The sequence below is a fragment of the Nerophis ophidion genome, linkage group LG28 (assembly GCF_033978795.1).
Source record: "Nerophis ophidion isolate RoL-2023_Sa linkage group LG28, RoL_Noph_v1.0, whole genome shotgun sequence".
Lineage (NCBI taxonomy): Eukaryota > Metazoa > Chordata > Actinopteri > Syngnathiformes > Syngnathidae > Nerophis > Nerophis ophidion.
This window is the reverse complement of record NC_084638.1, coordinates 17,322,704-17,348,664: the sequence shown is the minus strand read 5'-3', so window position 1 is coordinate 17,348,664 and position 25,961 is coordinate 17,322,704. Positions and strand designations below refer to the sequence as shown.

The following is a 25,961-nucleotide window of genomic DNA, read 5'->3' as shown; positions in this document are numbered from 1 at the left end:
GGTGGCCAAGATTGTAAACAATGTGAGGATGTGAGGAGCTCCACAACCAGTGACGTCACGCGCACATCGTCTGCTACTTCCGGTACGAGCAAGGCTTTTTTATTAGCGACCAAAAGTTGCGAACTTTATCGTAGATGTTCTCTACTAAATCCTTTCAGCAAAAATATGCCAATATCACGGAATGATCAAGTATGACACAAAGAATGGACCTGCTTTAAATAACCATTTAAATAATAAAATGTCATTTCAGTTGGCCTTTAAAGTACATTTAGCACAATATCTGGTTAAGTGTTTCTAAATCCCTGTAGCTTCCATGACTGTTACACACTTGTGTTTACTGACCTGATTCTTAAATCTGAACCTTTTAACACACACAGTGCAATTAAACGGTTTCTCTCCAGTGTGCGTTCTCATGTGTGTGGTCAAGTTTTGCTTTCCGGAGAAACTCTTCTTACAGACAGAGCAAGTAAAAGGTTTCTCACCAGTGTGTGTTCTCATGTGTGTGGTCATGTGATGCTTAATTGAGAAACTTTTCTTACAAACAGAGCAAGTAAAAGGTTTCTCACCTGTGTGTGTTCTCATGTGCAAAATCATTTACTTCTTAGAGTTGAATCTTTTAGCACAAGCTGAGCAAGCAAAAGGTTTCTCTCCAGTATGTGTTCTCATGTGTGTGGTCATGTGATGCTTTAGGTAGAAACTCTTCTTACAAACGGAGCAAGTGAAAGGTTTCTCACCTCTGTGTGTTCTCATGTGCAATATGATTTCATTCTTAGTGGTGAATCTTTTAGCACAAGCTGAGCAAGCAAAAGGTTTCTCCCCAGTGTGTGTTCTCATGTGTGTGGTCATGTGATTATTTCTGGAGAAACTCTTCTTAGAAACATTGCAAGTAAAAGGTTTCTCTCCAGTGTGTGTTCTCATGTGTCTGGTCATGTCACGCTTAATGGAGAAACTCGTCTTACAAACAGAGCAATTAACAGGTTTCTCTCCAGTATGTATTTTCATGTGTACTGTACAATTACTCTTGTGTCTAAATGATTTCCCACATTCAGAGCAGTCAAAGTGTTTGTTGTTAGTGTGATGTCTCGTATCACCTTTAGAGTCATTTTTACTCTCCAAAGGTTTTTGGATGTGGTCACTGTGATCAGAAGTGTCTGACATCATGTGGTCCATGTCTGACAGTGGAGCAAAGATGCTGTCTGGTTCTGACTTTATATCTTCACAATGCTCTCCATCAGCTTCTGTGATGTGTTGACTTACAAGCTTCGCCCCTCTGTTTTCCTCACTTTGACTGTGATGAAGCTGTAAGGACTGAGCTTCATCTTCATCATTAGCCTCCTCCAACCTTTGAAGCTGCTCCCACAGTTCCTCCTCTTCCTCTTTAATGTGGGAGGGGGCCTGTAGCTCCTTCTGTCCCACACTGGAGCTCCACTCCTGCCGCTTGGAGGGAATCTCTTCATGACTCTCTGCTGATACCTGCTGGACGTCTGCAGAACATAAAACACGAATGAGGTGTTATTGTATTGACGTTTGCAGTATTCCAACTATTCACATGTGAGGTAGGCCAAATAGACAGTGATGGGCAAGCGACCTGGAAAATGTTGTAAGCTAAGCGACAAGGATGGTGCTGACATGCTTAGACAGAGAAGAAAGCCAAAATAATGGTGAGAAAATGACATGACTGCTTGGATGAAGCGAAGGTGCAATGTTAATATTTGGTTACATGTCCCATGGAAAGTTTCCCTGCAATAAGTTACTTTTGGTAGCCATCCACAAGATTCTGGTTGAATTTTTGACCACTCCTCTTGACAAAATTGGTGCAAGTCAGCTAAATTTGTTGGGTTTATGACATGGACTTGTTTCTTCAGCATTGTCCACATGTTTAGGTCAGGACTTTGGGAAGGCCATTCTAAAACCTTAATTCTAGTCTGATTTAGCCATTCCTTTACCACTTTTGACATGTGTTTGGGCTCATTGTCTTGTTGGAACACCCAACTGCGCCGAAGACCTAACCTCTGGTCTTGGGCGCAGTAGAAAATACTGATATCCTTGTCCTGAAGAATTTGGAGGAAATCTTCCTTTTTCATTGACACATTAAAAGCACCAATTCCATTTGCAGCAGGACGCATGCTTGACGGTGGTAATTGTGTTCCTGGGATTAAATAGCTCGCCTTGTCTCCTCCAAACATATTGCTTGGTATTGTGGCCAAACAGCTCAATTTTTGTTTCATCTGACCACAGAACTTTGCTCCAGAAGGTCTTATCTTTATCCATGTGATGTCAGATGAAACAAAAATGTAGCTGTTTGGTCACAATACCCAGCAATATGTTTGGAGGAGAAAATGTGAGGCCTTTAATCCCAGGAACACCATCCTACTGTCATTGCTGGGTCATTTATTAGAAACCCCTGCCTTGGAACTACACTTTTCCTTTTTTTTCCGTTTTTTTTTTTGTTTATTTTGCCTTGGTTACTTTGCTTTGTTTTATTTATGTTATTTCAATTTTTTTCGTTATGGGAGTAGACTTGCTAGGTTATATTTTGAATATTTTTTGGTACACTTACAATTAAACACTTATGGTTGGTGACAGAGTAAAATGTGTGTCGTTCAATGTTAATGGGCTATTGAACCCAGTTAAACGCAGTAAAATCTTATGGAAGGTGAGGACAGAACAAGCCCACATAGTATATTTACAGGAGACTGACAAGGAGCATGTCAAATTAAAGAGAATGGGCTTCACTCACCTGTTTTTTTCGTCATACAAATTAAGACATAGGAGAGGAGTTGCTATCCTCGTCTCAAAAAAGGTACATTTTGAAAAAGTACTGGAAATTGGTGATAAAGAGGGTAGATTTATTTTAGTAAAGGGTTTATGCACCACCTGGGAGTGATATTAACTTCTTCCAAAAAATCCCTAATATTATGGTAACGGAAACCGGAGGTTTTTTGATTTGTGGTGGGGATTTAAATATCTATTTACAGCCAAAACTGGACTCATCTAGCATAAAAATACGTAACGTTAAACCCCTTTATAAGAAAGTAAACACACTTTTTGAAGAAGTAGGCTTAATTGACATATGGCGAGACCTTTTCCCAGACAGAAGGGACTATACATATTTCTCAGCTCTGCACAGTCTTTATACAAGAATAGACTATTTTCTAACATTTGGGAAGGATAAAGATGAAATATATACCTGTGAAATTGGGACAATAGATCTAAGTGACCATGCACCTATATACCTATCTATTGACATGGAAATTAAACTCAAGTCTGCTGAATGACCTACCCTTTAAGACACAAATTAAATCTGAGATTAGTCTCTTCTTAAAGTTCAATGACACAGGAGAGGTTTCGCCTCCCATTTTATGGGACACCTTGAAGGCTGTTTTAAGAGGGAAAATTATAGCAATATCTTCATTTAAGAAAAAAAATGAGAATACAAAATCAGATGACTTAAAAAAAAGACAAAAATAATTAGAAAGAAGACACAAACTAGATTTGGCACAAGATACATTAATGGGAAATAAGAAATATTAGGAATGAAATTAACAGTTTGGCTACACAAGAAATAAAAATAAAAAAATCTAATGTTTTTGAAACAGAGACACTATGAAAGTGGCTCTAAGTCTATGACAATATTGACCTGGAAACTAAAAAAAAATATAGTGGAAAACACAATTCATAAAATCAGGGATCCAAGAACAAAAGGGATAAAAACTAAACCAAAGAAAATTCAGGAAGCCTTCGACCATTTTTATAAAACTTTATACTCCGAGGTCTCTAGTAGGAGCATAACTCAAATGGACAGCTTCCTGAATTCCCTGGATTTACCTATTTTAGATGAAAAACAAAATAAAACAATGTCTGCAGATATAACTGAAAATGAATTAAAAGTTGCCATTAGTAGGCTTAAATTAAGGAAATTGCCAGGATCAGACGGTTACACGGCAGAGTGGTATAAGGAATTTAAAAATGAATTAATACCTGTTTTACTCCCCACATTGAATTGGGTCTTAAAAAGGCTCAAACGCCACCTAGTTGGAGGGAGCCAATTATTTCAGCTATACCAAAAGATGGCAACGATAGAATCGAATGTGGATCTTACAGGTCAATATCGGTTCTCAATGTAGATGATAAACTATTTACTTCTATTAGTGCCAAACGATTAGAAGATTTCTTACCTATGTTAATACATAATGATCAAACAGGTTTTATACATCAACGCCAAACACAAGAAATTATAAGAAAGACACTACCTATTATGGATCATATACAAAGAAAAAACATCGAAGCAGTTGTTATAAGTGTGGATGCTGAAAAGGCCTTCGATTCGGTCAATTGGAATTTTCTCTACAGAGTTCTATACACATTTGGCTTTCAGGATACAATCATTAAAACTATACAGGCATTATATAATAATCCTACTGCTAGGATTAAAGTCAATGGATACTTATCAAACAGTTTTACCCAAGAAAGGGGCTCTAGACAGGGATGTGCATGGTCACCATTACTCTTTGCATTACATCTGGAACCGTTAGCTCAGTCTATCAGACAAAATGAAGATATTAAGGGAATTAGGATTAAAGGAAGAGAGTATAAATTGGCCTGCTATGCGGACGACATTTTGGTCTATCTTGGACACCCAACATATTCACTCCCTATGTTAATGCAATCACTTAAAATGTATGGTCAATTATCAGGATATAAAATTAATATAGGTAAAACCCATCTACTCTCATATAATTATAACCCACCAGGGGAAATCAGAAGTAGTTACCCTCTGAAATGGCAAATATTTGGGCATTAATTTGTCAAAAGATCTAACAAAATTATCAGAATACAATTATCTGGCCATACATAAAAAAATAAAAGATGATCTAGCAAGATGGAAATTAATTCATTTTTTTAGCCTTAGTTCTAGAATTGATTCCATTAAAATGAATGTACTGCTGAGACTGCTATACCTGTTCCAAACCCTTCCAATAGAGATGAACCAAAACCAATTCAATGAATGGGACAAAATGCTATCAAGGTTTATATGGCAAAGTAAAAGGCCAAAAGTTTTTGTCGAAACTTTACAATTGGTCAAACAAAAAGGAGGATGGGGTTTACCTTGCCTCCGATATTATTATTTTGCAGCCCAGATGAGAGCAGTGATATACTGGTGCAACCCATCATATGTTGCTCAATGGAAAATTATTGAAGAAGAAATGTCCTCCATCCCCCTACAAGCAATCCTGGCAGATAGCAATTTACAAGCCCACATAAATAACATTGATAATCCATGGGTGAAATGGATCCTTAAAGTATGGAAAAAGATCACAAAGGAACACAAACTCAAGAGCGATATTGCAGTTCTTAAGTGGTGTGCCTATGATACAGAGTTTGCACCTAATAAATTAGACTCAAGATTTAAGGACTGGATATCTAAGGTTATAACAGCTTTATGTAGTGTAATGGAAAATAAAAAAATGCTTAGTTTTGAAACTATGAAAAGGACATATGTATTACTGTGGACGTCTTTCTCTTCCCCTCCGGATTCCTAGCGGAGCACTGTGACCACAACACCTGAGACGTTCGTCTTTAACGGAACAGTTTTCTATTTTTCGTTTACATTCATTTCCAAAGTCCCTCTTTTTGCTCTCGGCAATCTGGTTTATTTTATCAAAAGTTCACTCTTTGCTTTTCAGCCTCTCGGTCTCCTCTGTCCTCAAGAAGAAGAACCCCCCTCATGGTCTCCGGCCCTGCTAATAAAGGGAACAGGTGATTAGATAACTCGTTCCAGCTGAGATTATCCACTCACCTGTTGGCTGTTTCCTGCACACACCCCGCCCGCAGGGAACGCGCGACCACGCCCCTCCACAGGCCTCCACCGCCAGACTCAGGCCGGCCAACCGTCCGGCCACGCCAACTCCCCCCCACACCCCACTGCGGGTCGAGAGAGGAAATCCGCCACGGCCATCCGCGCGCCCGGCCTGTGGACCACCCGGAAGTTGTAGGGCTGCAGTGCGAGGTACCACCGGGTGATCCGCGCATTGGCGTCCTTCATTCGGTGGAGCCAATGCACAGGTTTGTGGTCCGAGCAGAGACCGAAGGCCCGCCCCAGCAGGTAATAGCGGAGGGCCCCGACCGACCACCGGATGGCGAGACACTCCCTCTCTACGGTGCTGTACCTCGCCTCCCGGTCTGACAACTTCCGGCTGATGTAAAGTACGGGGCGGTCGACGCCCCCACCTGCTGGGTAAGCACAGCCCCCAGTCCCCGGCTCGACGCGTCCGCCTGCAGACAGAAGGGCATATAAAAGATTGGCATGTGCAGTAACAGTTCCTCGCAGAGTGCTGTTTTTACCTCCTCAAACCCCCCCCCCCCCAAAGTGGTACCCCAGGTACTGTACTTCCCTCCGCATGTGGTGTTCCCAGCTGCCACTGTGAATGATGACATCATCCAAGTATGCAGCCGCGTACGCCGCATGGGGTCGCAGCACCCGGTCCATGAGGCGCTGGAACGTGGCAGGCGCACCAAACAAGTCGAACGGAAGTGTCACAAATTGGTACAACCCGTCCGGAGTGGAAAAGGCAGTTTTTCTTCGGGACTCTGGCTACAAGGGAATCTGCCGGTAGCCCTTGGTCAAATCCAGTGTCGAAAAAAACCGAGCAGCGCCTAGCCGATCCAGGAGCTCGTCGACCCGGGGCATTGGGTACGCGTCAAAACGTGATACTGCATTTACCTTGCGGTAATCCACACGGAAACGTATAGTCCCATCCTTCTTCCCAACTAAGATGATGGGGCTACACCAGGCACTGTGGGATTCTTCTATTACCCCCCTCTCAAGCATGTTTTTTAATTCTTCCCAAACTACTTTGCGTTTGTGTTCTGGCAGCCGATATGGCCGAGATCGCACCGTAAGCCCCGGGCTGGTCTCAATGTGATGTTGTATGAGATTCGTCCGTCCGGGCCGCGCGGAGAACACGTCAGAGAAGCTCCGCTACAACTTGGCAACATCCTCCTTCTGCGCCCCCGTGAGCTGTTTATCACAGAGAAGATGAGGGGGCGGGCCAGAGCGCGGGATCTCAGGGCCCAGCTCCTCCTCCTCTCTCACTACCGTCACCATGGAGACAGGCTCGTCCTCCCTCCATGCCTTCAGCAAGTTCAGATGATAAATCACAATACGAAGATCCTGAGTAGTCCTGGGTTCAATCCCAGGCTCGGGATCTTTCTGTGTGGAATTTGCATGTCCTCCCCGTGAATGCGTGGGTTCCCCCCGGGTACTCTGGCTTCCTCCCACTTCCAAAGACATGCACCTGGGGATAGGTTGATTGGCAACACTAAATTGTCCCTAGTGTGTGAATGTGAGTGTGAATGTTGTCTGTCTATCTGTGTTGGCCCTGCAATGAGGTGGCGACTTGTCCAGGGTGTACTCCGCCTTCCACCCGATTGTAGCTGAGATAGGCACCAGCGCCCCCCGCAACCCCAAAGGGAATAAGCGGTAGGAAATGGATGGATGGAATTCAGTATACGCAAAAATCGTTTTTTAAATGCTATCTCTTTAAAGCTTGCTGTAAAAATGCATATCCTCTGGAAATGTGCCTTATAACAGCCACAAACTGGAGGATACATTTTTAATTCGGATACAATTAAATAAAAAGTTAAAGGTTTTATGGAATTTTTCTGGGTGCTTTTTTACGCTTTCCGACCAAACCTTATAAGACCTTTTGTATGGATTTGAGAGCCGCAGCCGTAGAAAATAAACACACATTCGGTGTATCCATGACTGCAAAGTTATTGCTTTCATTTTCATTGACCATTTGTTTGATTGACTAATGCGTTAATACCTTTGGACATTGAATTTAAATCTTCCTGTCAATCACACAAACATGCTTGTGAGGAAGTTTTCTGTGCCTACGTACCTTCGACACATCCGTACACCCACTGGAGTGATATATTTCCAAATTGCACAATCCCCACATTTTCCAACCTATTCAAACCATTTCAACATCAACAAATTCTACTCATCCTGGACATTCAAACTAACATGTTCCCAAGTTCTAAACAAAATTCCATTTTTTTCTGGAAATTCCAACTCTTCAACATTCAAACCATTCCAACCATTCTTACATTCATACTACATTCCGTCAACCTTTCAGTTCAACTTCAGTATTGGAGCATTCACACGCAAATGCTTCAGGAATTGCTTCATCTACTTATTATTATTATTATTATTATTATTATTATTATTATTATTATTATTATTATTATTATTGTTATTATTATTATTATTAAATGTAGCTTACCACACTGAATGTGGTAAGCATGAATGATGCCTTCCCAGTTCTCACTCTAACACAGTTAAATTAATCTAATCCATTATTACTATTATTAATAAGGTAAACAAGTTGTCTTTTGAAGGAGAAATCAGTAATCAAAGCAAAACAGATGTCATCTTTTTTGCCCAACATGTTGACTGTGCTCATGCTTTTTGTCTGAGCAGACATGTCTCTAAAGATGAATATGAAAATCACTGTAATTATTGTCCACCAGCAGGGGGAGCTCATCACTAGTACTACTGCGTGGAGGCTGGCATGTGCTACATTATTTCCTGTGTGTGTATGACTTATTCAGAGGGAGAACAGCACACTATACTGGATTGCAGGAATTACTTTTAGGATGTTTTTATATGAATAAGGTGGATTGGACGTTGGCATGGGAAGGCATTCCCCTGAAGATCTTCTTCTTGTGTCAGCTGGCAGTACCCTGACTGCTGTGAGGGGAAACTAATGAGATTGTGAGATCATATGTTGATGCAGGACAATGTCTCATGTGACTGAGCAAAGCTGGACTTTTCTAAAGAATGTTTGTTTTCTCCTGTCCCGCAGACCTCGATGAAGAACATCTTCCTCATGAGCAGGAAGAAGAGCCACAGCCCCACCACATTAAAGAGGAAGAAAAGGTACCAGATTCCCATCACATTAAAGAGGGAGGGGAAGAACCACGCCCCCCCCCCCCCCCATTAAAGAGGAACTTGAGACACCACAGACCCATAGTGTTAAACTGATCCTTCACATTAAAGGTCAAGCGGCGCACCCAGTGATCTTACACATCAAAAAATGGAGAGGATGACCCACTGAGCCCTCCCTTTAAGGAACAAGAGAACCTGCTGACTCCTAGCATTGCAGAAGAAATGGAGGACCCACTGAACCCCTACTTTAAAGAGGAACAGGAGGACCAAGAGGAAGAACACCGCATCATTTAGCCTAAATGGTTGGAGGAGTTCCCAGTGACTGGTGTCCCTGTGAAGAGTGAAGATGATGAGGTCAAAGGTGAAGGTGAGGAGAGGGGAAGGGCGGAGCCTCCAAGCAGCAGCTCAACACAACACATGACAACAGAAGCTGATGGAGACCACTGTGGAGGATCACAAGCAGAAAAGCCCTTAGCTCCACTACAGTTGTGATCAAAATTATTCAACCCCCACACAATATTGGTGTTTTAGCAAGTAGGACATTTATTCCGTATTTTGTTTATAGTCATATTAAATAAAGATGCATTAAATAGACAAATGCAACTTGAATTACATTATATTTTGTAACATACCAAACAGTGTAATTTATCTTAATATCTCATTGACAAAATTATTCAACCCCTTGAAGATCATAACTCTTAAGAACAGAATTTGAATAAGGTCTTTTCAATCAGGTGTTGAAAACACCTGTAGATGTGATTAGAACCATAACGAGCAACAATTAAACTGATTGAAAAAGACTGTGACGCTCAGCTTCTTGTAGATGGTCAATGGTGTATTTTGCAACATGGTGAAGTCCAGGGAGTGGTCAAAAAAGTCAAGAGAGGAGGTCATTTCTCTTCATAAGAAAGGATATGGATATAAGAAAATAGCAAAGACATTACACATTCCAAGAGGCACAGTTGGGAGCATAATTCGCAAGTTTAAAGCTAAAGGCACAGTGGAAACATTACCTGGGCGTGGTAGAAAGAGGATGCTGTGTGCAACTGCTGTCCGGTATTTGAAGCGTACAGTGGTAAAAAACCCCCAGGTAACAGCTGAGGAAATACAACAGGACATTGCAGAAGGGGGAACGCAGGTTTCGTCCCAGACAATAAGGCGCGCACTACGAGATGAAGGCCTCCATACCAGAACTCCCAGGCGCACCCCACTTCTGACTACCAGGCACAAGGAAAATAGACTCCAGTATGCCAAAAATCATCTGGACAAACCCCAAATGTTTTGGGAAACTGTTCTATGGAGTGATGAGACAAAACTGGAACTCTTTGGGCCTATGAATCAACATTATGTTTGGAGGACAAAAATTTAAGCTTACAAAGAGAAGAACACCTTGCCTACTGTTAAGCATGGTGGGGGGTCAATCATGCTCTGGGGCTGTTTCTCTGCCTCAGGTCCCGGGAATCTCCAGCGCGTTCAAGGCATTATGAATTCTATTTCTTACCAGGATATATTAGCTGCAAATGTCAGGAAGTCAGTGACGAAGCTGAAGCATGGGAGACGTTTGACCTTCCAACAGGACAACGATCCCAAGCATAGCTCCAAATCAACATCAGAGTGGTTGCAGAAGAAGGGCTGGAAGACTCTGGAGTGGCCTTCACAGTCGCCAGACCTAAATCCTATAGAAAACCCGTGGTGGGACTTGAAGAAGGCAGTTGCAGCACGCAAGCCAAAGAATATGAATGAACTGGAGGCCTTTGCCCAAGAGGAATGGGCTAAACTACCTGTAGATGGTTGCAAGAAGCTTGTGTCCGGTTATGTATCACGTTTGAAGGATGTCATTACTGCCAAAGGGTGTTCTACTAAGTACTAAAGGTGCATGTAACTAGGGGGTTGAATCATTTTGTCAATTAAATTATTAAGAAATATGATATTAAGATAAATCTCCTTTTTTGGTATTTTGTAAAATACAGTGTTACAATTTAAGTTACATTTGTCTATTTGACACATCTTTATTTGATATGATTATAAACAAAATACGGAATAAATGTCCAACTTGCTAAAACACCAAAACTGTGTGGGGGTTGAATAATTTTGATCACAACTGTAGCTAAAACACTGCAGACGGCGGATGGACGTTAGCTGCTAGCTAGCCATGTCTTAAAGCACCTCTTCCTGAGGGTGTTTCAGTTTTATAACTTCACTTTAATTGTTAGTTTTTACACCAAAATGTGTCCATTCTCCCTTTTCTGTCTCCACACTGTGTCTGCTTGTAAGTACCCTGTGATTGTGTGCCGCCGAACATGCTCGTCTGCTCATAAACCAGCAATGTCACGACGTGACTTCAACGCGGGAGAAGGGCGGTGCAGGACCGGTACGTTTCAGAGACAGTATAGTCTCAAAAATGATTCATTAGTATCGCGGTACAATACTAATACCGGTATATCGTACAACCCTAATAGGTGGTATGGCCCACCTATGATTAAAATAACAAAATAATGTTGTTTTTCATCAGATATGTTCTAGTATTGTATATGCGGATGGGGGCCCTGCTTTGGAAATAATGTGTACCCCTTTCAGAGATCACGTTTAGTTCCATTTCAAACATTTACATGTTGCACAATGAGATGAGTGTTGTAGCACAAGCGTGGGATAACGTGAACAGTTGTGGAACTTTATAACGAACACAGTGGAAAGTTTTTGAGAAAAATGGTTTTCTGCATGGACTTGTTCGTTTAGCATTGTCCAAACGTTTAAGTCGGGACTTTGGGAAGGCCATTCTAAAATCTTATTTCAGCGGGTGTATATTTTAGCGTCTTGGAAGGGTTTGTGCTGCAAGGGGTTCTGGGTAGTTGTTCTATTGGGTTTATTTTTTGTTACGGTGCGGATGTTCTCCCGAAATGTGTTTGTCATTCTTGTTTGGTGTGGGTTCACAGTGTGGCGCATATTTGGAACAGTGTTAAAGTTGTTGATATGGCCACCCGCAGTGTGACCTGAATGGCTGTTGACCATTCACTTGTGTGTGAAAAGCCGTAGATATCAGTGCCTTTAAGGTTTATTGGCGCTCTGTACTTCTCCCTACGTCCGTGTACACAACGGCAGTTTAAAAAGTCATACATTTTACTTTTTGAAACTGATCCCTAAAATTTTGAAACCGATACCAATAATTTACGATACTACATTTTGAAGCAGTTATCGGCTGATAATGTCGGCGGTCCGATATTATCGGACATCTCTAGTTTGTGGTCATTGTCCTGTTGGAACACCCAACTGCGCCCAAGACCCAACCTCCGGGCTGATGATTTTAGGTTGTCCTGAAGAATTTGGAGGTAATCCTCTTTTTTCATTGTCCCATTTAATGCACCAATTCCATTGGCAGCAAAACAGGCCCGGAGCATAATACTACCACCACCATCCTTGCCTGTGGGAATGGTGTTCCTGGGATTTTGTACTCCAAACATATTGCTGGGTATTGTGGCCAAAAAGCTCAATGTTTGTTTCATCTGACATCACATGGACAAAGAAAGACCTTCTGGACGAAAGTTTTGTGAAATACCCAAAAATAACGTGTAGCGTCTTGTTAGTTTATAGCCCAAAATATTTTTATTTTGTAGATATTTTCAAAGCAGAATATTGCTCTTAGGGCCCTCTGGCACCTCATGGGGGACCCGTAAGGTATGGGCCTCTTAAGACCTCACTGTTGGTGCTAATCAACCTGTTTCTTCTCCTTTTTACCAAATTTGAAAGCAAAAGTGAGTCCACAAATAACTGAATCTTAAAGCAGAATTGAAAATGAAATCTGAATTGGTAAAATCTTATCAATACCGCTCCTAACTTGTGACTGAACAAAGATGTACTCCTCTCGAGCATGTTTGTCTTCTTGTGTCCTGCAGACGTCTGTGAAGAACATATTTTCTCTGAGCAACAGAAGTGGAGCTTCCGGATGGACAAGGAGGAGCCACAGCCTTTCCACATCAAAGAGGAAGAAGAGGCGCCACATACATTGCAAATGCGAAGCGAAGGAAATAACCCACTGACCTCTTATTTTAAAGAGGAAGAGGAGGAACACAGCATCAGTCAGGAGGGAGAGCAACTTGAAAGACTGGAGGAGGTTGAAGTCACCAAGATGCCAGTGACTGTTGTCCCTGTGAAGAGTGAAGATGAAGAGATCAAAGGTGAAAGTGAGGAGAGGGGAGGGGGGGAGCCTCCAAGCAGCAGCTCAACACAACACATGACAACAGAAGCTGATGGAGACCACTGTGGAGGATCACAAGCAGACAAGCTCTTAGCTCCACTACCAGATAGTGAGGACACAACGTCACACTCTCCTGACACTGATGATGAAGACTCTAAAGATGATAAGACATGTCACACTTACAACACACGCTTCACATGTTCTCGCTGTGACAAAACTTTCAAAGACCATCGTAATCTGAAAAGACAAATGAGTACACACAGCGGAGAGAAACCCTTTTCCTGCTCAGAATGTGGTAGAGATTTTAGACTAAAACACATGCTGAAAGTACACGTGAGAACACAGACTAGAGAAAACCCTTATTTGTGTTCAATCTGCAGTAAAGATTTTACTCAAAAGCAACATTTAAAAATACACATAAGAATGAACACTGGAAAAAAAACTTTTTCATGTTCAATCTGCGGTAAAGATTTTACTCATAGGCACTATTTAAAAATACACATGAGAATACACAGTGGAAAAAAACATTTTTCCTGCGCAGCATGTGGTAAAAGTTTTGTAATAAATCAAAGTCTAAAAGTACATATGAAAACACACACTGGAGAAAAACCTTTTTCATGTTCAATCTGCGGTAAACATTTTTCTCAAAGGGAGCATTTCAAAGTGCACATGAGAATACACACTGGAGAAAAACCTTTTTCATGTTCAATCTGCGGTAAAGTTTTTACACGAATGGACCATTTCAAAACACACATGACAATACACAATGGAGAAAAAAAATGTTCATGTTCAATCCGTGGTAAAGATTTTACTCGAAGGGACCATTTCAAAACACACTGGAGAAAATACTTTTTCCTGCTCAGAATGTGGTAAAAGTTTTGTATTAAATCGAAGTTTAAAAGTACACTTAAGAACACACACTGGTGAAAAACCTTTTGTAAGTTCAGTATGTGGTAAAAGTTATATAGAAAGACAGCAATTAAAATCACACATGATAATGCACTTTGGTGAAAAACCATACTTCTGTTCAAGCTGCAACAAAAGCTTTGGTCACCTAAACACTCTTACAGTACACATGGGAACACACACAGGAGAAAAAGTGTTGAGTTGCAGTGTGTGTGGAGAATGATTCTCTTATAAGTACCAGTGTTAGAAACACAAGTGTGCTGGTGAGAACAGCAGCAACAAATGAAGATGCAGGATTTGAAATAAACGGTCAAAACTTTGTTAAATTTGACTTTCTGACAACATCAGAAAATACAGTGGGGCAAAAAGTATTTAGTCAGCCACCGATTGTGCAAGTTCTCCCACTTAAAATGATGACAGAGGTCTGTAAGTTTCATCATAGGTACACTTCAACTGTGAGAGACAGAATGTGAAAAAAAAATCCAGGAATTCACATTGTAGGATTTTTGAAGAATTTATTGGTAAATTATGTTTTGGCTCAAAATCTCACTATACATGGCCCCATTCATTCTTTACTTAACACGGATCAATCGTCCCGTCCCCTTAGCAGAAAAACAGCCCCTAAGCATGATGTTTCCACCCCCATGCTTCCCAGTAGGTGTGGTGTTCTTGGGATGCAACTCAGAATTTTTCTTCCTCCAAACACGACGAGATGAGTTTACACCAACATGGATACATGGATGATAAAGCAGAGGATTTGGGGAATACCATGTGGTCTGCTGAAACCAAAATAGAACTTTTTGGTATAAACTCAACTTGTCGTTAAAATGAGCACAACAATTTGACTGAAAGGTGAGAATAAACAGTACATAAAATATGTTGCATACAATAAACATTTTATGTGTACATATTCATAATTCACTTTTATACTTATTCGTACTAGTGTTTTATATATGTTTTTTGAATAATGAAGTGTAACATATTTTATTTTCTAATGTACATGATTCCATAGATGAACTCCTTTATATGATGTACATATTTGTTTTACATGAGTTCATACCTTTGCTTTTGAGTACACATAAATCCCTCTTAGTTCATATTTACTGGTTCACATCTGAAACATCTTCTGGACCACTTCAGGAAGCACATTATTATTTACTTTATATATCATTTGAACAGTCGTATTTATATAATTTTAAAATGTGTGACTTTATGAATAATTTGTTGGATCTCTATAATCCATTCTATTAAATGTATTTATTACTCTCTTGTGTAATATAAATATTGTTGTGTGATTGTTTTATATGTATGTCCCCAGACGAGTGGTTCTGAACCTTGTTGGAGGTACCGAAGCCCACCAGTTTCATATGCGCATTCACCGAACCCTTCTTTAGCGTAAAATAAAAACATTATTTTATTCACCTTGTTCATAGAACAAAACCAACACAGTGCATGAACTCACAACGAATTACACACCTGCAAATCAGTCTGACTTCTGGTGTTGCCGTATCCATTATGCACTGATAGGGAGAAGTTTTCATTTACACGATGAGTTGGGTGTGTCTTGACCTTCCCGGCGGAGGCTCCGCCGAACCCCTGAGGCCGACTGACCGAACGCCTAGGGTTCGATCGAACCCAGGTTAAGAACCACTGCCCCAGACATTTATGCAATAAACAATGTATGCTTCAACTAAAGGTGGGTACAATAAATGTAGTTAATATTTGTGGGTATGTATTTTATTCTATTTATTATTGCAGTCAATTTTTCAAATATTTTATTCACATGACTTTCAGGTATTTTACAGCTTACTTCATCATCTAGACCAGGGGTCACCAACCTTTTTTAAAACAAGCGCTACTTCGTGGGTACTGATTAATGGGAAGGGCTACCAGTTTGATACACACTTAAATAAATTGCCAGAAATAGCCAATTTGGTCAATTTACCTTTAAAGGGGAAAATTATCACAATTGCAAAAGGGTTGAAAACAATACAAATCAGTTCCCAGTGGCATGTTGTATTTTTTGAATTTTTTTTCAAAATTTTACCGGTCTCCGAATATCCCTAAAAAAAGCTTGAAAGTGCTTGATTTTTGCTATTTGCGATGCGACTATCCATTTCACTGTGGCTTCATACAGTGCTGCCAACGTAAACGAACAATGGGAATACCACAGCAAGATATAGCGACATTAGCTCGGATTCAGACTCGGATTTCAACAGATTACACATGTATTGAAACAGATGGTTGGAGTATGAAAGTATTGAAGAAGAAACTGAAACTATTGAGCGAATAGCTATTGACGCTATTCATAGCCATAGCATGGCCGAAGAGCTGCGTTAGCATCGCCGGTAAAATGTGCGGACCAAACAATCAGGACTTTCGCATCTTGTGACACTGGAGCACCTTAAATCCTTTGATTAGTAAGTGTTTTTTCCGCATTAAATGCGGGTGGAAGGAAACATAATATTGTTGCAAATGCATCTGCAGGTTATCCATACATCTCTGTGCCATGTCTGCTTTAGCACCGCCGGTAAATAGCATGTTAGCGTCGATTACCATAGCATGTTAGCATCGATTAGCTGGCAGTCACGCCCCAACCAAATATGTCTGATTAGCACATAAGTCAACAACATCAACAAAACTCACCTTTGTGATTTCGTTGACTTTATTGTTGCAAATGCATCTGCAGGTTATCCATACATCTCTGTGCCATGTCTGTCATCGCCGGTAAAATGTGGAGACACTGGCACATTCAATGGGGGTCTGGCGGCAGACACTTTCGCATCCTCAGGCCAGTGGTGCAACCTGTTAGTGTTGTTACACCCTCCAACAACACATCGACGAGGCATGATGTCTCCAAGGTTCCAAAAAATAGTCGAAAAAACGGAAAATAACAGAGCTGAGACCCAATGTTTGCAATGTGTTGAAAATGAAAATGGCGGCTGTATTACCTTGGAGACGTCATGTTCTGACGTCATCGCAAAAAGAGTGATAAACAGAAACGCGTTTAATTCGCCAAAATTCACCCATTTAGAGTTCAGAAATCGGTTAAAAAAATATATGGTCTTTTTTCTGCAACATCAAGGTATATAGTGACGCTTACATAGGTCTGGTGATAATGTTCCCCTTTTAAGCTGTTTTAGGGATATTACAGGGCCGGTAAAATTCTGAAAAAAACTTAAAAAAATACAACAAGCCACTGGGAACTGAGTTTTATTGTTTTTAACCCTTTTGAAATTGTGATAATGTTCCCCTTTAATTGGATAATAACATCAATAAAATGCAATGGAAAAAATGTGTGAAAAAAAAAAAAAAATATATATATATATAAGATGACCTCTCTTTAACAATGGGAAAATAGAATAAAAATGTAGCAACATATATAAAATTCAATAAATGCACACAACTTAAAAAGTAATTACAGGCCAACATATAACACTTATAACACAACATATAAGCACAACATTGAACATAAAATATACATTCATATTAAACATGCTGTGGTTTTTAATTACATTTAGCACAGTCACTCTGTTAATGTTTAAATCCCTGCAGCTTCCATGACTGTTACACACTTGTGTTTACTGACCTGCTGCCTAAACCTGAATGTTTTATCACACACAGTGCAGCTAAATGGTTTCTCGCCAGTGTGTGTTCTCATGTGTCTGGTCATGTGATACTTTCTGGGGAATCTCTTCTTACATACAGAACAAGTGAAAGGTTTCTCACCTGTGTGTATTCTCATGTGTGTGGTCATGTCTTGCTTTCTGGAGAAACTATTCTTACAAACAGAGCAAGTAAAATGTTTCTCTCCAGTATGTGTTCTCATGTGTGTGGTAATGTGATGCTTTGTGGGGAAACTCTTCTTACAGACACAGCAAGTGGAAGGTTTCTCACCTGTGTGTGTTCTCATGTGTGATATCATTGTATTCTTAGTGTTGAATCTTTTAGCACAAGCTGAGCAAGCAAAAGGTTTCTCCCCGGTGTGTGTTCTCATGTGTGTGGTCATGTGATTATTTCTGGAGAAACTCTTCTTACAAACATTGCAAGTAAAAGGTTTCTCTCCAGTGTGTGTTCTCATGTGTGTGTTCATGTCACGCTTAATGGAGAAACTCTTCTTACAAACAAAGCAAGTAAAAGGTTTCTCTCCAGTATGTATTCTCATGTGTCTTGTAAAATCACTCTTCCATCTAAATGATTTCCCACATTCAGTGCAGTCAAAGTGTTTGTTGTTAGTGTGATGTCTCGTATCACCTTTAGAGTCATTTTTACTCTCCAAATGTTTTTGGATGTGGTCACTGTGATCAGAAAGGTCTGACATCATGTCGTCCATGTCTGACAGTGGAGCAAAGATGCTGTCTGGTTCTGAGTTTATATCATCTTCGTCATTAACCTCCTTCAAACTTGGAAGCTGCTCCCACAGTTCTTCTTCTTCCTCTATAGGAGTGGGCTCAAGCTTCTTTTGTCCCACACTGGAGCTCCACTCCTGCTGCTTGGAGGGAATCTCTTCATGACTCTCTGCTGACACCTGCTGGACGTCTGCAGAAAATAAAACATAAATGACGTGTTACTGTATTGAAGTTTGCAGTATTCAAACTATTCACATGTGAATTTGGCCAAATAGAAAGCACTCCACTTTATGCATTTATTTAGTTTGCCTTTTCTTTGGCCCACCCCTATAATGTTATTCATTTTCTCCACCTACATTAAAAAGACAACATCTTTTTAATGTAGGTGCAATGTAGGCGTGGCGCAATGGAAGAGTGGCCGTGCGCAACCTGAGGGTCCCTGGTTTAATCCCCACCTAGTACCAACCTCGTCACGTTCTTTGTGTCCTGAGCAAGACACTTCACCCTTGCTCCTGATGGGTGCTGGTTAGCGCCTTGCATGGCAGCTCCCTTCATCAGTGTGTGAATAGGTAATAGTGGGAGTAGTGTCAAAGCACTTTGAGTACCTTGAAGGTAGAAAAGCGCTATACAAGTACAACCCATTTATTCATTTATCATTTGCACCCCTGGTGGTGAAATCTATTAATTAGGGTGGTGCCAAAAAGGAGGAATTTTTCAAATTGACTGTGTGTCTGTTTTAAAAGTGCTCCCTCTCTGGTCAACATATGAAATAACAAGTGTGTGTAAAAAATTGAAATGTGCCAAATTTAATTTAAAAAAAAAGATTAATATGTATATAGCAACATACTGCAATAACTTGAAGTAAATAATGAAGATTTAAAACCAAATACAAAGAAAACATTCCAAAAAATAAAATAAACTAAAAGCAATCTTTTTCTGACAATGTGACAACATTTTTCTTATAAAATTGGGGACTATTTCTAATCTTTCTGTTTCTGTAATATTGCAATATTTTCTCATAAATTGATGGATTTTTTTGTAAAAGTTTTACTTTGGATGCAAAATGGTGACATTTGTAATGCAAAATTCCGACTTTTATCACAATATTGCCAATTTTGTTGTTCTTGTAGAATAGTGACATTTTTTTAGTAAAATTATAGTCATAATTGTGTCAAGCAAAGTTCAGATTATTATTAAAACATTGCCAAAGTGTTAAAGGGGAACATTATCACAATTTCAGAAGGGTTAAAACCAATAAAAATCAGTTACCAGTGGCTTATTTTATTTTTCAATTTTTTTTTGTAAATTTTACCCATCATGGAATATCCCAAAAAAGGCTTTAAAGTGCCAAATTTTCGCTATCTGTGAAGCCACCGTTCATTTTCTTGTGACGTCATCCAGTGATGCCAATACAAACAACATGGCGGATAGCACAGCAAGATTTAGCGACATTAGCTTGGATTCAGACTTGGTTTTCAGCGGCTTAAGCGATTCAACAGATTACGCATGTATTGAAACGGATGGTTGGAGTATGGAGGTAGATAGCGAAAACAAAATTGAAGAAGAAAATGAAGCTATTGAGCGAATAGCTACTGACGCTATTCGGCGATCGCCTTCTAACCAACGATTGAGTGTCGCGGGATATCCATAAATCTCTGTGCCATGTCTGCCTTAGCATCGCCGGTAAAATGTGCAGACCAAACTATCGGGATTTCCGCATCTTGTGACACTGGAGCAACTTAAATCCGTCGATTGGTAAGTATCTGTTTGGCATTAAATGTGGGCGGAGTGAAAGGCTGGATTCAAATATAGCTATAAATGTGCATACAGCTAGCCTAAATAGCATGTTAGCATCGATTAGCATGCCGTGCTAATCATTGCACACTCCACGTAAGTCAACTTGAATCCGTCCCTGATCATGTTGTTACACCCTCCGACAACACACCGACGAGGCGTGATGTCTCCAAGGTACGGAAAACAGTCGAAAAAACGGAAAATAACAGAGCTGATTCGACTTTGTGTTTGTAACGTGTTTGAGAAAATGGCGGATTGAATACCTATGTGACGTCACGTTGTAACGTCATCGCTCCGAGTGCGAATAATAGAAAGGCGTTTAATTCGCCAAAAGTCACCCCTTTAGAGTTCGGAAATTGGTTAAAAAATATATATGGTCTTTTTTTCTGCAACATCAAGGTATTTATTGACGCTTACATAGGTCTGGTGATAATGTTCCCTTTTAACCTTTTCTTGTAAAAATGTGACTGTTTTTGTGTAAAATTCCAACTTTTATCGTAATATGGCCCAAATGCTCAGTTTTTCTGCTAAATTTTTAACTTGCGTTGATTAAAATTACGACTTTTATTATAACACTGCAGAAATTTCAAGTTTTTCTTGTGAAATTCCAACTCATTTCTCACAACAAGCTTTTTTATATCTGCATAGTATGTATATATTAGGGCTTCACGGTGGAAGAGGGGTTAGTGCGTCTGCCTCACAATACCGCCCCCCGCGACCCCAAAGGGAATAAGCGGTAGAAAATGGATGGATGGATGGATGTATATATTATTATTGTTGTAGATACAAATCTTTATATATCTAGAAAGAGTGGTCCTAAAGAGGTAGGCATTTTCTGGAGGTCGCAAGAAGGTAACAGATAGAAAAATCTGTGTGTGTGTGTGTGCGTGTGTGCTTAACAGAAAAAAAATGACAACAGGTAGGAAAAGAAAGGAGTCGTTGTAAAAGGGTCGTCAATAAAAAGTAAAAGGGTCGTCAATAAAAAGTGGTCCAAAGTGCACCACTAGCTGGGTGGTGGGGGTCCTGTTTTGTGAAAGACACTCTACAAAGGTTGTCACAAGACCAGAATTTCAGTGGTCTATAACGATACCTATGAAAACCTTCCACCTCTCATTCAAGTAGGCTTTTTTAATTCACGCTCATAGCCCTAAATTTGTCAGATCCAGTCTAGTAGCGGGTGCCAATCCATTGTAGTGAAAAAAAACAACTATTGAGATGCAAAAGAGCAACATTTCTGTCAATGCGCACAAAAGTCGTTAGAAAGGAATCAACCCTCGTCAGCATTGAGGTATTGTATGACAGAACGATGGCAGTGTAACGACCACTGCTAGCCCAAAATCAATTGTTAGACTGGAATCACCCATGTTAGCCTTCCATTCAGTTGCAAATAATGGCACAAAAGCAGCATTTCTAAGTCCTGTTATTTGTTGGAGGCTAAATTGTAGTCTTTTAGGAATGGTTGAAAGTACAGTGTGGTATCCATCTACTAAATACTACATTACATTGAAGAGATTATTGAAGATATTTCAGAACCTTTAACATATATCAGCAACCTATCATTTCAAAAAGACTAATTCCCAAACAAAATGAAAAGAGCAAAAGTCGTACTATATTTCAAGACTGAAGACCAGTTTCCTTCCACCCACATTTAATGCGAAAAAAACACTTACCAATCGACGGATTTAAGTTGCTCCAGTGTCAACAGATGCGAAAGTCCTGATCATTTGGTCCGCACATTTTACCGGCGATGCTAACGCAGCTATTCGGCCATGCTATGGCTATGAATAGCGTCAATAGCTATTCGCTCAATAACTTCAGTTTCTTCTTCAATATTTTCATACCCCAACCATTTGTTTCAATACATGCGTTATCTGTTGAATCGCTTAAGTCGCTGAAATCCGAGTTTGAATCCGAGCTAATGTCGCTATGTTTTGCTGTGGTATTCCCATTGTTTGTTTACATTGGCAGCACTGTATGACGTCACAGGGAAATGGCCAGTGTCTTCGCAGAGAGCCAAAAATAAGGCACTTTAAAGCTTTATTTAGGGATATTCCGAGACCGGTAACATTTCAAAAAATATAACAAGCCACTGGGAACTGATTTTTATTGTATTTAACCCTTTTGAAATTGTAATAATGTTCCCCTTTAATTCAAGTACCCCCTAATCAGAGCAAAGCATTTTTGCTTGAAAAAAAGAGATCAAGAAGTAAAATACAGCACTATGTCATCAGTGCAAAAATATTGCTCATTTGTAGTGGTCTTTCTTGAACTATTTGGAAAAAAAGATATAAAAACAACAAAAAATTTGTTGAAAAATAAACAAGTGATTCAATTATACAAAAAGAGTTCTACACAGAGAAGTAATCATCAACTTAAGGTACCCTCTTTGGGGATTGTAACAGAGATCCATCTGGATTAATCAACTTAATTCTAAACATTTCTCCACAAAAAAAGAAATCTTTAACATCAATATTTATGGAACATGTCCGAAAAAAATCTAGCTGTCAACACTGATTATTGCATTGTTGGTTTTTTTCACGGTTGATGAACTTACATTCATATTTTTCTGAAGTATCATTCTATAAATATATTTATAAAGGATTTTTGAATCGTTGCTATTTTTAGAATATTTAAAAAAAAATACCCCTTGGCATACCTTCAAGTACACCCAGGGGTACGCGTACCCCCATTTGAGAACCACTGGACTAGCAGAATGAAGACCATATACAAATTATTACACACACGTTTTCTTAAAAATCAGCAAAATAGCATTTTTTCAAAACAATAGTTTTGACCCCATCTAGGCATTTACCAAACAAAATGCAAAATGTTAATTCAGTGCAAGTATTTAAAGTTACTTTTAAATTACATGATGGAGCAAAAAGATGTCAACAAACCTGCTCTGTGTAGCACAACTCGAGGTTTGAAAACAGCATTCAGTAGTTCTTGTTGTCGTTCTTTTTCCTCTTTCGTCCGAGAAAGTTCTTCCTCGTAGTCTGCTATGGTTCTTTCAAACAGTCCAAATATTTCTTCAACGACAGAATTTAGTCGCTGTTCCATCAACATTCTCAGCTTTCTGACCTGACACATTTTTTTAAACAAACAAAACCTGCGCGTTGCTAACTTCCGGCGTTTCTTCTTCGCTGGTTTCTCTCTGCAACGCTCAAAAACGCACGGACTTAAAGCTGATTTCAAAAGTTGAATTTTTGTGTTTCGCCTTGATTGCCAAAGAATTCCTCCGTTCTAAATGTTTTGGTGCAGAGTTTGCAGTTTTATATCTGTGGTGAGTGTGTCGTCTGGGGGTGATGAGTTCCTTTGTTTGTTTGTGATTGGCCCATCTTTGCATATCTTTAGGCCACACCCCTAACTGGGGGTGCTGCTTCGGAATGTATCCCCCCCTCCCCCCATAAACCTTTATTTATAAAGTTCAACATTGACAAGCATAAACATATGAACATACAAACCCCGTTTCCATATGAGTTGGGAAATTGTGTTGGATGTAAATATAAACGGAATACAATGATTTGCAAAATGATTTTAACAATACAAAATCATTTTTGGAACAATTTGCAGAACCTTTCAAAATCATTGCTGTATCAGAGACATGGATGGATACAAAAAACGGAATGGACTTTGGACTAGAAAGATATGAACTCAACTATATTAATAGATTAAATAAAAATGGAGGCGAAGTTGCTGTGTATGTGGAAGTCTCATATCAAATTTTAAAAGAAAACTGTCGAAATGATCAAAGTGTGGTTAAAGTTGAGAAAACAAAATATTTGTCAGACTTAATTTCAAATAGCATCAGTAGGCCACGTGTTCTTTTTAATACTATTAGTAATGTTCTTAAACCGAATCCAGCCACTTCACCAGAGATGACAAGTGAAACTTGTGAAAAATTTCTCTCCTTTTTTAATGATAAGGTTGCTTCTATTCGGGCAAATCTTTCTCGTCTTCCATTAAGTTTTAATGTGGCCACTCAGTGCTCGACGGTGTTCTGTCACTTTGAGCCTGTGTCCATGCCTGAACTTACAGGAATAGTCGGCAAGCTAAAACCGTCGTCATGTCCCACAGACCCAGTCCCCCCTCACTTTTTTAAAGAAATCTGGGACACTATTGACTTGTCTGTTAGGAACATCATCAACAGCAGCTTGATTTCTGGCAGTGTCCCCTCCTTTTGTAAAAGAGCTGTTGTTGAGCCTTTGATTAAAAAAACAAGTATTGATCCGACAAGTTTGTAAAATTATCGGCCCATTTCCAAAATACCTTTTGTGTCAAAGATTTTGGAGAAATGTGTTCTGGCACAACTGCAGCCTTTTTTAGATGTAAATAGCACTTTAGATCCTTTTCAGTCTGGATACAAAGCTTTGCACAGTACTGAATCTGCACTTTTAAAGGTTTTTAACGACTTGCTTTTAATGTCTTACTCTGGCAGCTCTGCCATTTTAGTGCTTTTAGATCTTACAGCACCTTTGACACAGTCAACCACACAATTTTTTTAGACCGCCTGAGAGACTGTGTGGGTGTCAGGGGGACTGCGTTAGAGTGGTTCAGATCTTACCTGTCTGAGAGGTCCTTCTCTGTCAAGCTGGCGGATGCCACCTCTTCTTCTACCCCGCTTTACTGTGGTGTCCCCCAGGGATCTATTTTAGGCCCCATCCTGTTTGCTCTTTATCTTGGAGATATTTTTAAGAAACATGGAGTGTTTTATCACTTTTATGGAGATGACTGCCAAATTTATATGCCGATTTCAAAAGGCCACGGCCCCCTGACACCCCTTCTTAACTGTCTATGCGACGTCAAGGCTTGGTTGGCTCAGAATTTTTTAATAATGAATGAGGGAAAAACGGAAATTTTAGTTTTTGGTCCGGCCCTCACTGACTTGGGACCATTGCAAAATGAAGTGCGTCCCAAGGTCACCAGCCTTGGTGTCACTATAGATAGCGATTTTAAACTTGAAAAACAAGTCAATGGCGTTTTAAAATCGTGTTTTTATCACCTTCGTCTTTTAGTAAAGGTTAAACCGTTTTCATCTTTTAACCTTTTTGAACAAGTCGTGCATGCTTTTATTTCCAGTGGTCTGGACTACTGCAATGCACTTTATGCTGGCATAGCCTAAAAGCTCTCTCCCGGTTGCAGTTAGTCCAGAACGCGGCAGCACGACTTTTAACATGGGCCAGGAAACGCCAGCATATAACCCCAATTCTTCAGAGTTTGCACTGGCTCCCTGTTCATTTTAGAATTGATTTTAAAACATTGCTGTTTGTTTTTAAATCTTTACATGGACTGGCACCTCAATATATCTCGGACCTCATCCAAATTTAAATTCCTGAGGTCCGAGAGCCAGTTCCAACTCGTGGTGCCCAAGACCAGACTTAAAACCAGGGGAGCCAGGGCCTTCTCTGTGGTCGGCCCTAAGCTCTGGAACACTTTGCCCCTCCATGTTCAAACTGCTTCCACAGTGGAGTGTTTTAAGTCCCGTCTTAAGACCCACTTTTATTCTTTGGCTTTTAACACTACGTGAGTTTTGTGGTCCTCTGTCCTCTGTTATCCTTTGTGTTTTTTATACACTTTGATTTCTATTTTACTGTTTTAATTGATTTTACCCTTTAAAATAGCTTTTAATCATATTTGTTTTTATATTGTTTTTTTTTTCATATTGATTTTATATTTATTTATTTTTTGGTTTTATTGGTGGAGCATAATTTTGGTTTTTTAATATTGTTTTTAACATGGCTGTGCAGCACTATGGAAACGTTATTGT

At 39.8% G+C, this 25,961-nt stretch overlaps 2 protein-coding genes across 3 annotated transcripts in view; one reads left to right on the top strand and one right to left on the bottom strand.

Moving 5' to 3' along the window:
* The first annotated feature begins 8,577 nt into the window (after nt 1-8,577).
* Nucleotides 8,578-15,746, top strand: LOC133545047 (gastrula zinc finger protein XlCGF8.2DB-like). Of its 2 annotated transcripts, XM_061890350.1 has the most exons (4): nt 8,578-8,779; nt 8,871-8,944; nt 9,065-9,320; nt 12,844-15,746. In XM_061890350.1, the coding sequence occupies exon 4, from the start codon at nt 12,894-12,896 to the stop codon at nt 14,016-14,018; it is 1,125 nt and encodes a 374-aa protein (XP_061746334.1). In that variant the 5' UTR covers nt 8,578-8,779; nt 8,871-8,944; nt 9,065-9,320; nt 12,844-12,893; the 3' UTR covers nt 14,019-15,746. The 2 variants fall into 2 exon arrangements, with proteins under 2 accessions (XP_061746334.1, XP_061746335.1); XM_061890351.1 differs by lacking the exon at nt 9,065-9,320.
* A 434-nt stretch (nt 15,747-16,180) lies between these two features.
* The window catches only part of LOC133544920 (oocyte zinc finger protein XlCOF7.1-like), an 88,523-nt gene continuing 78,742 nt past the window's right edge, over nt 16,181-25,961 (bottom strand). The window contains exons 3-4 of the mRNA XM_061890166.1: nt 18,131-18,590; nt 16,181-16,190 (exon numbers count right to left, since the gene is read on the bottom strand). Of these exons, the coding sequence (XP_061746150.1) occupies nt 16,181-16,190; nt 18,131-18,590 (470 nt within the window). The remainder of the gene's footprint in view (nt 16,191-18,130; nt 18,591-25,961) is intronic.

Bases quoted from the DNA above. Each gene is read 5' to 3' on its own strand.
- LOC133545047 (XM_061890351.1), top strand. From the start codon at position 12,894: ATGGACAAGGAGGAGCCACAGCCTTTCCACATCAAAGAGGAAGAAGAG.